This window comes from Sinocyclocheilus anshuiensis, unplaced genomic scaffold, assembly GCF_001515605.1.
Source record: "Sinocyclocheilus anshuiensis isolate Anshui unplaced genomic scaffold, SAMN03320099.WGS_v1.1 scaffold1189, whole genome shotgun sequence".
NCBI classification, from domain to species: domain Eukaryota; kingdom Metazoa; phylum Chordata; class Actinopteri; order Cypriniformes; family Cyprinidae; genus Sinocyclocheilus; species Sinocyclocheilus anshuiensis.
Genome location: NW_015552686.1, coordinates 587011 through 602216, shown reverse-complemented (window position 1 = coordinate 602216; position 15206 = coordinate 587011). Strand labels below are relative to the sequence as shown.

Genomic DNA, 15206 nt, shown 5'->3' with positions numbered 1-15206 from the left:
GGATGCGATTAATCGCGATTAATCATTTGACAGCACTAATATATATATATATATATATATATATAAAATGGGGACATGCATATCTTCTGATATTCCAATGAGAAACAAATATTTCCAAATAAAAATGTCTTAAAATTGTTTACATTTATTTGCATTGAAGACTAAACATTGTAGAGTTCAATCTCTGAAATAATGTGACTGCTGTCTCAAATAATGTGCTGTTAAATATATCATGGGGTTTCTACCTTTTCACTTTTATTTTCTTCAAAGTAATTCATCCTGATTTGTTGTAGTCTGGTACTTGATTAGATGTGCTTGAATCATCTCCATGTGCTATTTTATTGAGGTTTCTGGGTGATAATCACAGCATCTGTCTTTGGACTGCCGGTTCAGAGTTTTTCTTTCTCCAGCATGTGGGTGGGATAGATTGAAGGGTCCTCAGCCTGAGACCCTTCAAAACCACAGGTAATATTTAAACCAGATGCTTCCACTGCTGTGAGTGACGGGGTATTTGATCACAGAGAACACCCTTAAAATAAAGCTTCTTCAAAGCTTCTTTTAAAGAACACTTTTCGCTGTGTAACATTCTAAAGTTGCTATATGGTTCTTTAAAGGTTAAAAAAAGCTATTGGTCTTATATTATACACTAAAATGTCCTTTAAAATAGGGTCCAATGTACTGTGTTAATAAAAAGCATTTTTCTTATTCATTTTTTCACAGGTTTTTCCCCCATATTTTCAATTAAGCATAGTTTTGTGTTATGTTTTAGGGGTCAAAGGAAATAAAGGTAAACTTAACGGAAAATGTCCTAGCAGAAAATCTAGCATTACATCACTTACTCACCAATGGATCCTCTGCAGTGAATGGGTGCCGTCAGAATGAGAGTCCAAACAGCCGATAATCCACAAGTAATTCACACGATTCACAAGTAATTCCATCCATTAACATCTTGTGAAATGAAAAGCTGCATGTTTGTGCGTTTGTAACAAATCCATCAAGATGTTTTTAACTTCAAACTGCTGCTTCCAGCTATTCATATTAATGCTTTCTCTAGTGAAGAATTAGTCTTGTTTGAATCAGGAGAGAAATATGCACAGATCAAGCACTGTTTACAAGCCAAAACTGTTCTAAACAAATATGTTGGTAGATTTTGATGTGAGAGGACAACAGGGGATGTTTTTTTTTGTTTTGTTATTATAGATTATGTATTTTAGCCGGAAACATCAGTTTAAAGTTTAAAAATGTCTTAATGATGGATTTGTTTCTTACAAACATGCAACTTTTCACTTCACAAGATGTTAATTGATGGACTGGAGTGGTGTGTATTACTTGTGGATTATTGTGATGTTTTTATCAGCTGTTTGGACTCTCATTCTGATGGCACCCATTCACTGCAGAGGATCCACTGGTGAGCAAGTGATGTAATGTTAAATTTCTCCAAATCTCTTCCCACGATTAAAAATGTTATTTACATCTTGGATGGCCTCATTTACTCATTTACATCTTGGATGGCCTGAGGCGGAGTAGTAAATGCTCAGCAAGTTTTCATTTTTTGCTAAACTATTCATTTAAAAGTAAAACCACATCATTAAACTGCACTTGCCATTCAAAGGGACCCAGCAATGACACAATGGAGAAAACATGGGTATATAGTGAGTAAATAGTAAGTGACTTATCATTACCGTAATGAATAAAGAAATAGTTGTGCGTGTGTTGAGTGGCTTTCTGAATCTAAAGCATTTCACACATTAAAAAGGACACTCACTCCTTGGAAAGCTCTGTGGATAAGGCAGAGTAAGTATGTGTTTTTGAGGGTGTGTGTGTGTGTGTGTGTGTGCGAGTAGAAAACGGAGGGGAGATCCTTTCAACACATAAAAGGGAAGCCTAACCGCCGCTCAGAGCCATATATATACGAGAGAAATCTTGGAGACAGTCAGACAGACATTTGGTGCTGAAAATACTACAGAAGTCAAACACTCCTCTTTTGAGTTGTTAACTCATTCATCCTCTCAATCAAAGCCAGTGTTTGGCGTCTCCACGCCAACATGCACTCTGGGTACCCTCGCAGCAAAACAACCACAGACGGCAGGAACGATCGCTCTTCAGAAGACACTGTAATTAACTCGCCGGGTTTCTCCCCGCCGTTCTCAACTACACCACGATGAAGAAAAGATGAATGACCTCTGAAATCACAATGTAATTATTCTGATAACTCAGGTAAGAAAATGAAAAGACTGGATATACACCCAAGTCTATTTAATCTCAACTCCGATGCTTCTTTGAATTATTCCTCTAAAGAAGGAAAAGTAAGAGGATTTGATGGTACTAAAGTGTGAAATGAGGAAGCTTGTAAGCTTAGCCTTGAGGCTGATATTAATTCTGGTTGATCTCTTACTAAGCGTGACTATTGCTATTGCACATATTGTGATCTGAACAAACTCTGTACAAATTCTTAAGTTCTGGAAAGAAAACAAAAAGCCTCTTTTTAAGTTGTATTTTTGAATACTTGCTTTCTGGTAAAAATATCACAACACTCTTAAAACAAATTAATTGTGTAAGATAGAAAACTGGTTTTGAGAAACTTTATTTATGTACTTACTTAGGCTACTATATTGGCAAATAGTATTTTCTATAGTGAGCGTAAACCTCACTAGATTTTTAGCCGATTTTAATTTTTAGACAGAAATTAATACCTAGACATTTTACTGGATAAAAAAAAAAAAAATCCCAGACTTACAATACTGTTCAACAGTTTAGGATAAGATTTTATTTTATGTTTTTGAAATAAATCTTATATGCCCAGTGCCAAGGCTGGGTCGATTTATTTGAACAAAAATACAGTAAAATTAGTATAATTATATTAATTCTGGTTGATCTCTTACTAAGCGTGACTATTGCTATTGCACATATTGTGATCTGAACAAACTCTGTACAAATTCTTAAGTTCTGGAAAGAAAACAAAAAGCCTCTTTTTAAGTTGTATTTTTGAATACTTGCTTTCTGGTAAAAATATCACAACACTCTTAAAACAAATTAATTGTGTAAGATAGAAAACTGGTTTTGAGAAACTTTATTTATGTACTTACTTAGGCTACTATATTGGCAAATAGTATTTTCTATAGTGAGCGTAAACCTCACTAGATTTTTAGCCGATTTTAATTTTTAGACAGAAATTAATACCTAGACATTTTACTGGATAAAAAAAAAAAAATCCCAGACTTACAATACTGTTCAACAGTTTAGGATAAGATTTTATTTTATTTTATTTTATGTTTTTGAAATAAATCTTATATGCCCAGTGCCAAGGCTGGGTCGATTTATTTGACCAAAAATACAGTAAAATTAGTATAATTATAATTTAAAATAACTGTTTTCTAATTTAATATACATATTAAAATATAATTTATTCATGTACTGCAAAGCTGAACTTCAGTGTCACATGATCCTTTAGAAATATGCTATGTATTCTATTCTAATATGATGATTTACTGCTCAAAAATTTATTTTATTATTATCAATGTTAAAAGCAGTTGTGCTGCTCAATAATTTTTTGGGAAACCATGATATGCTTTTTACATATAGAAAGTACATTTATCTGAAAATAAAACATTATTTTAGTTTAATAAATAAAACTGAAATCATGCTTTGTAACTTTTTTTACTGTCACTTTACTGACTAATTTAATGGATTCTAGCTGATTTAAAATATTAAAGCCTTCCAAAATCACAAATCTTACTGACTGCAGACTGAGAATCTTATTAAGGGTTCTCTGGATTTTGATTGGCAGACATCCACTTAGCAACCATCCCAATCACCCTAGCAACACCCTATCACCCTATCCACAACATTCTAGCATCATGGATTGCTGGAATTCTCACAAAGTTTATTTTGGTTGCCGTTATCATGATGAACAAACAGGAAGTCATCGAGTTGAGACACAAAATATCTGACTTCCTCACAGATTGAAAACAGCTACCATGATAGCAGCACTGAAGTGTGGGAAGACATATGAAGTGGACATCTATAACTGACATGAGGAACAAAATGGAAAAAAAGAAAAATTGTATATCACAAAGCTTGTCGAAAACATGTCTGGGAAATGTTTCACCAAAAAAACTATTTAAAAAAAATGTTTTTTAAAGGGAAATTTGCTTAACGGTCATTAAAATCATGTCTTAATTTTCTTAAAATTAGGCTTAATTTTCATCACGCAAATTCTATTTTTTTAACTTCTGATTTTGAGGTGAAATGTGAGCCGGACCCATGATTTTAGTGAGATTTAACCGAACTAAAGCTCTATGTGCTTAGCCTACTGCCTCACAGTTGCTGCTCTGTAAGCTGATTTTCACTGTGTATGTTTGCGTGAGGATGAATCTATGACATAATGAAGGGTTTAAGGCTTGATGCCCAGTGAGATTTGAAAACACATTTTATCATTACACTTGCAAGGTCAAATTCACCCTGGACTTTCACCTCCAAACTGAATGCGATTGCTTTCCTGCAGAGAGTGCGATAAACAATATCAAGCTCTCAAAACCCAAGACTGGCAAGTGTAGCAATCATTTTTTCATAATTGTTGAGGCAGATGTTCTCTTATGGGGTCTCAGAAGATTCAGACTGCACGCATCGGTCTGTACAAACACACCTGACAGTCACGTAACCGATCTTTATTAAGACATTCACGCTGGTGATCTGAAACAAGAAAGACTTGTAAATCTCACAAAAGTCACCCATGATTAAAATATTCATGCTACATGATATTTACAAGTTATTTCAAATAATACTGCAGTTAAGACACTTAACCGTGGTATTACCATGGTAACATATCCAAAAATCCATGGTAGAAAGAAATTTCCACTTAAAATCTTTAACGTTCCACTATGAGAGTCTCCATCTTTCCTTTTTGTGATGGCGTGTGTGAGAACAAGAGCTCTCCATTAGTGTGTTTTCCATACATTATTGACACAGGACTACCATTTTCCCTTCGACCAGAGGGTCAGCGCAGAGGAACAACACAGCACAGACTTTATTTCACTTGACAGATCATGCCTGACATTATTTTTCCATGGATGAAGGTCATACTGCTTCCAGAACTAGAGGTACAATGTCTACAAATATTATACGGTCTTTTACATAGAATCAAATGACAACTGCATGTGGAATTAAACCAATATTTGCTGTCCAACATCCAAAAGGCAAGCATTTATATATTTCATCTATTAAAAAGAATCTGGGAATAAACAAGTAACAGTGAAAAGCTTTTCATTTACTTTCAACGCACATTATATCTATTTCTAACCCAGCTGATAATACACTGTCAGTCTGTGGCACGTGTAAGGAATTCGGTTCTGATTACAGAAGTGATTTGTAACTGGTGCAATGGTTAAACTCGTGTAATCTTGTAATGTATGACTTAAAAATACAGCATGTGTCTTTACAGCACTAAGTACTTGTGGGCTTACTGTCTGCCTGTCAAAAGAAAAAAAAGAAAAAAAAAAAAAAAAAAAAAAGTTCAGAGCGGTATCATAACAAAAAAAACAAAAAATACATATATATTGGCACCTGTTCCCCCCTACTGAGTGTTCATCAACTCCATATTGTGCCTGCCACTCAAATATGATTTGTGCAACCCAATGCAGTCACGTTATACATTTTTTTGACTTGAATAACATTCATATAAATTGAGATGCAAATTGCAAGCTAAAGATCATTAGTGGAGTATATTAAAAAGATATTGCAATATGCAAGCACATAACTAATGCAGAAAAACTTAAGTGTGCATCACATTGCCTTACCTGTGGTGGAACCTTGGTGAAAGCAGGTTCAAGGTGCTTCATCGTGAGTTTGTCCCCTGATGTGACCCGGGCTTTCTCCTCCTTGGCCATGGCAGCCGGTGCGAGGGGTACAGAGACAGCAACTGAACTCTCTGGCTTCTCAGAGCTGGCTACAGCTGTGCCTGCATCCATTCACATACTGCAGCAGTGAGAGGATGGGCGGGGTTACAGAGCTTCAGAGGCCACATGCACAGACGCTTTCCAGCTGTCACTCACAGATGTGAGCCAATCAGATGACTCGCTCTGCCAAAACAAGCTGCTTACCTGAATCCGATACAGCGTACATTCCTATGCTGTTACACTGACACTAAAAACACTAAATAAACACATATGCAAAGTAAGAGTTGCTTAAGGATTTAATTACTTGTATGTGCTGAATATACAGTTAGCCTAACACAAAACATAACGTTCACTTTTCCATCAGAAATACCTTGCGTACATATAATGTAAAAATGTTTTGTTATCCAAGCAAGTGACATATTAATTTGATTAAAATATTGAATACACATAGACTAACGAAACGTATCATGTTAATACCATGGTATTAGATACAGACAGACAGACATATAGACAGATAGATAGATAGATAGATAGATAGATAGATAGATATTATCTAACCTGAGTGATGCGGTGAGCTATCAGCTGCTGCAGCGGTGCATGAACTGCGGGTTCATTCCATCACTCACATTCACATTCACTGCACCAGCAGCACGTTCAATAGATGTAATTACAAACACACACGTGCGCCCCCTACAGGACAGCAAACACAACTCACAGGATCCTAGACCTAGTGAGACATCCTAACTAACATGGCAGTAAATAAATCAAATTATTAGCATACAGGCATTTTAAATCTAAGTGGTAGTGTCATGGCATTGCACCAAGGCTGCATTTATTTGATCCAAAATACAGCCAAAACAGTAATATTGTGAAATATTTGTACAATTTAAAATAGCCGTTTTCCGTTTGAATATATTTAAAAATGCTATTTATTCCTGAGATGCAAAGCTGAATTTTCAGCATCATTACTCCAGTCTTAAGTGTCACATGATCCTTCAGAAATCATTCTAATGGCTGATTTCAAATAAAAATGTCAAGAAACATTTCCTATTAGGCTATTGTCAAAAGTTGGAAACAGTTGTGTACAAATTTTTCAGGATTCTTAAATGAATAGATAGTTCAAAAGAACAGCATTTTAACAGTTATTTTAAATTGTAAAAATATTTTCACACTATTGTTTTATGCATAAACCACAAACAAAATGCATAAAATCCTTTAGTTTCACATGAGCCAAACTGACTTAAAGAGGTGATTAGACAAGTGTTTACCATGACTTAAAAATACATATTTATTTATTAACTGCTCACAAACTCCCAGGTATACACTTGCTATAAAGTTAATTAAAAGATTAATAAATACGCTTATCAGGCCTGATGGTCAGACCTGGTCAAAACAGTCATATCAACCTTAATATACTCCGGAAATTCCTGACATTCAGCCCACTGGCCAGGAAACCAACCATATGGTTGGCATTACATGTAAACGCATTTCCAACATTTTGTGCAACGGTAAACAATATGTGGAAATGAACAGGACGTTTAAAAGGACAGTTGGCACAAGATTCATATGGAACAACAGTAGAGACTAGAAATAGTAATTACACTAATTCCTTCAATGATTAATAGATTATATAGTGATGAAAATGGTTTGACTGAATTGCATTGCGGGTTGATAGTGGATCAACTTAAACTACCCAAAAACTGATAAAGACAATCGAACTATAGGATTTCTTTTTTTAAATGCACTTCTAAAATATTTAAAAGTAATAGGTCAGAAGATGAATCCAAACACATTCACACCAAAAAGCAGCATATTGATCAGAAAGTCGCCTAAATTTCTACTTATCCTCTCTGTGAGCGTTTAAAACACGTTAGAACCCATTTACCCCCCCTTTGAAGTGAGAAAAGGAATCAGCATATCTTCAGTAGGTTTATTGCAAGCAGAGGTCTTTATAACAGAGCCTCTGTCTTAGGCAAAGTGCATAAAACATTTACATTTGTAACTTAACGGTTCACAGTAAGACATACCAGCACAGATGATCGAACACAACTCCATTAAGCATCATGGCAGCTTCCATGATCTGAATTCTTCATTGATCTGTGTAAACATGTATAATAGTGAAGGTTAAAAGACTTGGCTTGTTCATACTGCATTGCATCAGAAAAGGCCAACACATCCAACTCTGAAAGAACATGACGAGAAATAAAAAATAAAACAAATAAATAAAAATAAAACTTTAAAAGAATAATTCACCCAAACATGAACGCACTGTCATCATTTACCATTTTTAATCACCCACTTGTCATTCCATTTTGACTGAAATGTAAATTGTTATTCACTGTTTATCTTTTAATCCAGTGAACTTGCTGTGACTGGATCACGGAGTCAGTCAACTTGACAACCATTTCAGTCTGATTTTTCATTTTTTGGTGAACTATTCATTTAAATCTACAGGTACATCTCAATAAATTAGAATGTCGTGGAAAAGTTCATTTATTTCAGTAATTCAACTCAAATTGTGAAACTCGTGTATTAAATAAATTTAATGCAGACAGACTGAAGTAGTTTAAGTCTTTGGTTCTTTTAATTGTGATGATTTTGGCTCACATTTAACAAAAACCCACCAATTCACTATCTCAACAAATTAGAATATGGTGACATGCCAATCAGCTAATCAACTCAAAACACCTGCAAAGGTTTCCTGAGCCTTCAAAATGGTCTCTCAGTTTGGTTCACTAGGCTACACAATCATGGGGAAGACTGCTGATCTGACAGTTGTCCAGAAGACAACACAGCTTTTCGCTTCACAAGACGTTAATTGATAGACTGGATTCATGTGAATTATTGTGATGTTTTTATCAGCTCTTTAGACTCTCATTCTGACGGCACCCATTCACTGCTGAGGATCCATTGGTGAGCAAGTGATGTGATGCTAAATTTCTCCAAATCAGTTTGCATGAAGAAACAAACTCACATCTACGTCTTGGATGGCCTGAGGGTGAGTAAATTTTCATTTTTAGGTGATCTACTCCTTTAAGAGAGAAGGATTAATGAACTGTCTCTCAAACGTGTGGGATCAATAAATCTGAGTCTCTGGTGCAAGCAGGAACAGTCAGGAGTGACCAAAAGGAGCTTGTGTGTTGAGAGGCCTCTGAACGATGACAGCATTTGCTAAATCAGCTTCCTTTAAACTCTGACCCTCATCTCTCAGCTCTCGGAACGGCAGGGATGTAGTCAGGATGAAAGGAGCGTCCGTTCTCTGAGCCTGCTCCACAAAACGCTGCACATCACTGATCCTGGAACAATTACATAAAGGCCAACATGAATGCATCTTCTGAGGGAGCTTTGCAGCCACATCTTAGCAATCATGTTCAAGTCAGAGGCATGAAACCTTTACATGTGGTGACGCAAACGTTAAATCCAGCGTAATCTGATTTGATATGCTGCAAAGTTGCAGCTTACGATTCTTCCATTTTACCTTGTGAGCTTGTATTACATAAATGATGAAGGAGAATTATGTAAGAGCTTTTGAGGGTAGGATTTCAAAACTGGAGCACCACAAATTTGATATGCTGCAAAGTTGCAGCTTACGATTCTTCCATTTTACCTTGTGAGCTTATATTACATAAATGATGAAGGAGAATTATGTAAGAGCTTTTGAGGGTAGGATTTCAAACCTGGAGCACCACAACATGCCCAGGGTGGATTCTGACAATACAATAAGAACATTCAGACATAATCATGTCTAAGGCCTGTAACCTTAGCTGTGTCCAGTTTATAAAAGCATAGTACACTAAAGAATGCATATTCAGTTATAGTTTTTTAAGGTGATGCTTCGTGGGGCAAAGTACAAACCAAAAAATGCTTCCATGCATTTAGACCAAATAATTGGCTGCAGTATATTGATGGCGTCAAATTTTTTATACATTGTAAACAGTTACTTCAACTCTTTTTGCAATCAATTTATTTAATTTTACAACATTAGAGCTGCAAAAATTACACACACTTTTAAGCTTTTTTTTTTCTTTAGGGGGAAATATGACCCAGATGTGTTTTCAAGAGATTCACCTTCTACGAGCATATGATACTCACCGATGGCACAGATTAAACCTCTGCACGAGACGCTGACCGTCTGCCAGCCAAATCTGGAGGGAGGTCACAGGGAGGTCCTCATTCAGCTCCACAGCTGGGAGAGGAGGACCAGAACAGTCCTCATGTATCGACCGAGACCTGGCCATCAGTTGCGGAGCCACGCTACAGAGGACAATCATTGCAACTTAATCAATTTCTAAAGTATGGTTAAAAGCCTAACTTTGCCCAATGAACTGCAAGTATTGTCATGTGATTTCACATGTGATTAGAGGGTCAACTAACTAACACTAACATCTGGATAATCCTTGACACATTTACAGACAAAACATCTCAGAGTAGAAGTGTTTCGAGGACACCTACTGGATGTTTGTGGGAATAACTACGACTAGATAAATTACTCAAATCTTTCATTTTATTACTTCACAGCACGTACTTAAGCATCACTATTAAGCCTTCTCTTCAGGTGTGAAACTTTACAGGCCAATTTAAAACACTATAAACCAGAGAGGATCTGCTACCTTCCCAGTCTGTAACCTCGGCCTGTAAACGGGTGAAAGGTCTTTTTCTTTGGGACATAAGCTTCATCTTTCATGTCCTCCACGTTGACTTCTAGTTCTTCATCCTCAGCTCTTCCTTCAAGCTCCAGAGGCAGCTCACTTTAAATAGAGGATATTTAGATTATTACAAAACTTAAAGATTTTATTCTGTCTGTATGTCATCATTTGAGGGGAAAAGTGCAATAATTATAATAGAATGGGCATTTTACACCTTTGCGAGAAGTAGAATGTGAATGCTATAATATTGCCACCGTGACAATTATCAACACTGCTCACCCTCTTTTAATGGCCTCCAAGAACTCTTGGTTTTCTTCTAGAGTGTAACTGCGTAAATCTTCATCGTTTACCGTGAAACCATTTTTCCACAGTCTCACTACAATCTCCACCTGAAAAAGTTCAGCCATGAAACACTCTTAAGAAGCCAGAAGCACCCTTGAAAATTGATTATTTTTTGCATTTCTTTTTGACGATGCTAGTGACTAAGAAATTACACACTTAAAGGAATATTTCACCTAAAAATGAAAGCAGAAAATTTACTCACTCTCAGTCCATCCAAGATGTAGATGAGGTTGTTTCTTCATCAGAACAGATTTGGAGTAATGTAGCATTACATCACTTGTTCACCAATGGATCCTCTGCAGTGAATGGGTGCCGTCAGAATGAGAGTCCAAACAGCTGATAAAAACAAACATGCAACTTTTCACTGCACAAGACTGATTTGATCCGCTGGAGTCATGTGGATTATTGTGATGTTTTTATCAGACTCTCATTCTGACGGCACCCATTCACTGCAGAGGATCCATTGGTGAGCAAGTGATACAATGCTAAATTTCCTGATGAAGAAACAAACTCATCTACATCTTGGATAGTCTGAGATTGAGAACATTTTCAGCTATTTTTTTGTAGTTGTAGTTTCTTCTCAAAGTGACATTACATTGATGTAGCTAGCTGTTAAGCCACAACAACATTATTATTTTAGGTAACCACCAGAATGTTCTGAACACAATTGCACACAAGAAGTCTCGTATGAATGGTCTGACCTTTTTGCCGCTGCTGGCGACACTGCTGATCTTCTCCACCTCATCGAGCAGGTCCTCCACGGAGAAACTGGATCTAATAGGGCTCACCTCCTCGTCGTCCTCCTCTTCCTCATTTTGTGTCCCTTCACACCTAAGAGCTCACAAAGGCAAGAAAGTGTGATTAATTTTAGAGTACTCCAATTACGAACATGCAGTAATGATATAATGTTACTGGCATGATAATGTTTTAAGATGGATAATGGACACAGAGCAGTGTATAGCGGACTTACCATGTGTCATCTTGAACCCTTTCTCTTGAATCAATATCTCTCATCATGACTTCTTTTGTTGTCCATCTTGCAACACAAACATATGCGGGCATATATAAGTTATAAGGGATGGTGCAAGTCAATGTAACCACTGCATCAGCGCTTCCTGAATAATTCATGGAGCAGGACTTTCTGTGTGAGATTGACAGGTGCAGGAAATTCTCAAAACATTGATCGGTTTTCATATCAGTCCAGTAAATCAAGGTAAAATTATGTTTCAACTGACCAGAAATGACCAATGATACACTGATAAATTACTCCTGGTTCTTTTAATAGAATAATTATTCAAATTAAAAACATATTATAAAAGGAATACATATTAATATATTTCATAAAAATAAATATTGCAAAATAAACAAACTATTTAACAACAAACCCTTGCTTTTGGACATGTGCCATGAAATTACCATGTGATGCATTTGAAAAGTATAAAGATATTTCATCAGTATTAATCTGATCAGTATTTAATCAGCTGCTCATCATGACATCATGATGCGCTTACAATAATCTATATGACAATAGGCTTGTTTGAGATGCGCCTCGCCTCGCCTGAAATGTAGGCGAGAGTAGACAGCTGCAGTGAGGGGAGGCAGGGGCGCCGCTAGCAATTTTGGGCCCTATGAAAGAATATGAGGTTGGGCCCCCTACAGCACCAAACATACACTATATTGCCCAAAGTATTGGGACACCCCCTTCTAACGAACAGGTTTGACTACTTTAGTAATTTCCACGAGTACAAATCTTAATGTTTAAGCATATAATGATATTCTAGGGAATTGTGTGCTTCTAATTTTATACCAATAGTTTGAACAGGACCCTTTTCTATTCTAACATGACAATGCCTTTTTGTATAAGCCAGGCAAGGTTAAAAAATAAAAAATAAAAAAGATTGATTCAGTCAGTGTGGAAGAACTTGGCTGGTCTACATAAAGCCAAGTCCTATTCCCAGCTGAACACCTCTGGTGTGACTTTAAATGCAGATCTTGAGCCAAAAACTTATCACCAAACACCAATGACTTGTACATACATATGGACAAATGTATTGGGACACCCCCTTCTTTAGAACAGAAAAAGGCACTTCCAAAACTGTGGCATCAAAGATGGAAACATAATTAAAGGTATTTAAAAATTGTATTTCCATCTGTTGCCACAGTTTTGGACGTGTCTAAAATGACTGTAAGCACATGTACAAGTCATTGGTATTTGGTGATGAGTTTTTGGCTCGAGGTCTGCATTTAAAGTCACACCAGAGGTCTTCAGCTGGGAATAGGACTTTGCGTTCTGCAGACCAGTCAAGTCCTTCCACACTGACTGAATCAATCTTTTTTTTTTTTCTTACCTTGCCTTATACACAGAGGCATTGAACCATGTTACATAATTCATTCAGAACCTGTTCTATGGACATAGACTTTCTGTACCACACTATTCTGCTGATATGGAATGAGTTTGACTTAATCAGCTATATATTAATAGAAATGCTTCACTGGGGCAAACAAAAAAATCCTAAATGTGTTTATTGCTAAGTTTAGTGTGGCAAAATAGAAGCACAGCTGAAATTCGTGTGCAGTGTATCCGGTTGCCATGACAACCTCATGTGCTTTCTGCTGCTACTCTACTAATCAGAGTGTGAATTTGTAAATTTTCTATAGCAAAACTAAAATGTGTTTAAAAGTGCGACTGACCAAATCGTCCGGCTCGGTTTGCCCCCCCCTTGAACTCGAAGACATCTCTAATTACCATCTGATCTCACTCGTGACTAGGCCGTAGGACGGGACGAAACCATGCAGTAAATGGGGGGAGATAATTTTGCTTTCCGTGTTGTTTGAAACCCGTAAGACCGTCGTTCATCTTCGGAACACAATTTAAGATATTTTTGATTAAAAAATATGGGAGGCTCTCTGACCCTCCCATAGACAGCAAGGTAACTACCACGATGTTCAAGGTCCAGAAAAGTACCAAGATGATTGACAAAGTAGTCCGTGTGACATCAGTGGTTCAACTGTAAAGTTACAAAGCTACGGGAATACTTTTTTCCGCAAAGAAAGAGACGAAAATGTGGAATAAAGTCGTTATTTTTGTTTTCTTTGTGCAAAAAAAGCTATTTTCGTAGCTTCGTAACTTTACAGTTGAACCACTGTTGTCACACGGACTACTTTGTCGATTATCTTGGTGCTTTTCTGGACCTTGAACATCGTGGTAGTTACCTTGCTGTCTATGGGAGGGTCAGAGAGCCCTCAGATTTAATCAAAAATATCTTAATTTGTGTTCCGAAGATGAACGAAGATCTTACGGGTTTGGAACAACACGAGGGTGAGTAATTAATGACAGAATTTTCATTTTTGGGTGAACTAACCCTTTAAAACGGACAGTTCTAACCTCTTGAAGTGGAGCAGATACCTACGAGATCAAAGGCGGATATCGCGTTATTCTCACTCATGTGCTGTGCTGCGGATAAACATGATATAATTTCAGTTCTGTTGCTTTATATGAAAATAAATTTGATGAACAAGACACCCAAAGTGCTTGCTATTGAATTCCATACGAAAGGCGTATATATCATCCATTTTTACTGGTTAATACAAACATGTATTTTAGATTTTTATAGAAAATGACAACAATCCCATATCTCACAGAGATCGCACTGTTATAGTGTTTGGGAATATTCATGCATAATTTAAACACATAATCACATGAAATCAGAAAAAAAAAAACAAAAAAAACATTTTAGGAGAGAACGCAACAGAATGGTTGTCTGAACCAATGAGCATTAAGATGTCGTCGTCAGCCAGTCGAATTCCCATCATGCTTTTGCTCAGCGCAGTCGGTATCCGACACAGCCGCTTCGCCGTCGCGAGAGCAGTGTTGCCAACTTAGCAATTTTGTTGCTAGATTTAGCAACTTTTCAGACTACCCTAGCAATTTTTTCTTCCAACAGCACCTAGCAACAAATTTAGCTATTTTTTTTTAATGTATTTGGCAACATTTAGCAACTTTTGATAAGTGACTCAAACGATAAAAAAGGCACACATTTTCCATCTAAATTACACAAAAAGAGGAAACCAAAGGTGCCTAGCAGTACACAATTCACATGAATTAAGTTGGCTGCTATTAACAATTGTTTAATTTAATAATAATAATAAAAATTGAATAATTGTTCATTTATGATACACCTTGTTAGTAGCTTGTACTTGAGTTTGTTGATCAGTTAGTGCACGGTAAGAAAAATATCTAGAAAAATGAAAAAGGTAGTAATTTTCCAGGACATTATCCGTTATCCATTGTAACCCTGTAACCCGAAAACACAAAATACAATGC

General features: G+C 36.5%; 2 protein-coding genes across 4 annotated transcripts in view; both read right to left on the bottom strand.

The window, feature by feature from the left end:
* The window catches only part of LOC107667608 (major facilitator superfamily domain-containing protein 2B-like), a 24668-nt gene extending 18700 nt beyond the window's left edge, over nt 1-5968 (bottom strand). Inside the window, exon 1 of the mRNA XM_016459317.1 lies at nt 5796-5968. Coding sequence (XP_016314803.1) covers nt 5796-5966 — 171 coding nt within the window. The 5' untranslated portion in view covers nt 5967-5968. The remainder of the gene's footprint in view (nt 1-5795) is intronic.
* A 1842-nt stretch (nt 5969-7810) lies between these two features.
* The window catches only part of LOC107667622 (UBX domain-containing protein 2A-like), an 8295-nt gene continuing 899 nt past the window's right edge, over nt 7811-15206 (bottom strand). Inside the window, exons 2-7 of one of the 3 annotated variants that reach the window (XM_016459340.1) lie at nt 11853-11918; nt 11584-11713; nt 10820-10929; nt 10505-10642; nt 9987-10148; nt 7811-7991 (exon numbers count right to left, since the gene is read on the bottom strand). In XM_016459340.1, the coding sequence (XP_016314826.1) occupies nt 7949-7991; nt 9987-10148; nt 10505-10642; nt 10820-10929; nt 11584-11713; nt 11853-11899 (630 nt within the window). In that variant the 5' untranslated portion in view covers nt 11900-11918 and the 3' untranslated portion in view covers nt 7811-7948. Of the gene's footprint in view, nt 7992-8854; nt 9191-9986; nt 10149-10504; nt 10643-10819; nt 10930-11583; nt 11721-11852; nt 11919-15206 lie in introns of those variants that run through there. The other 2 variants (XM_016459339.1, XM_016459338.1) reach the window with 2 other exon arrangements.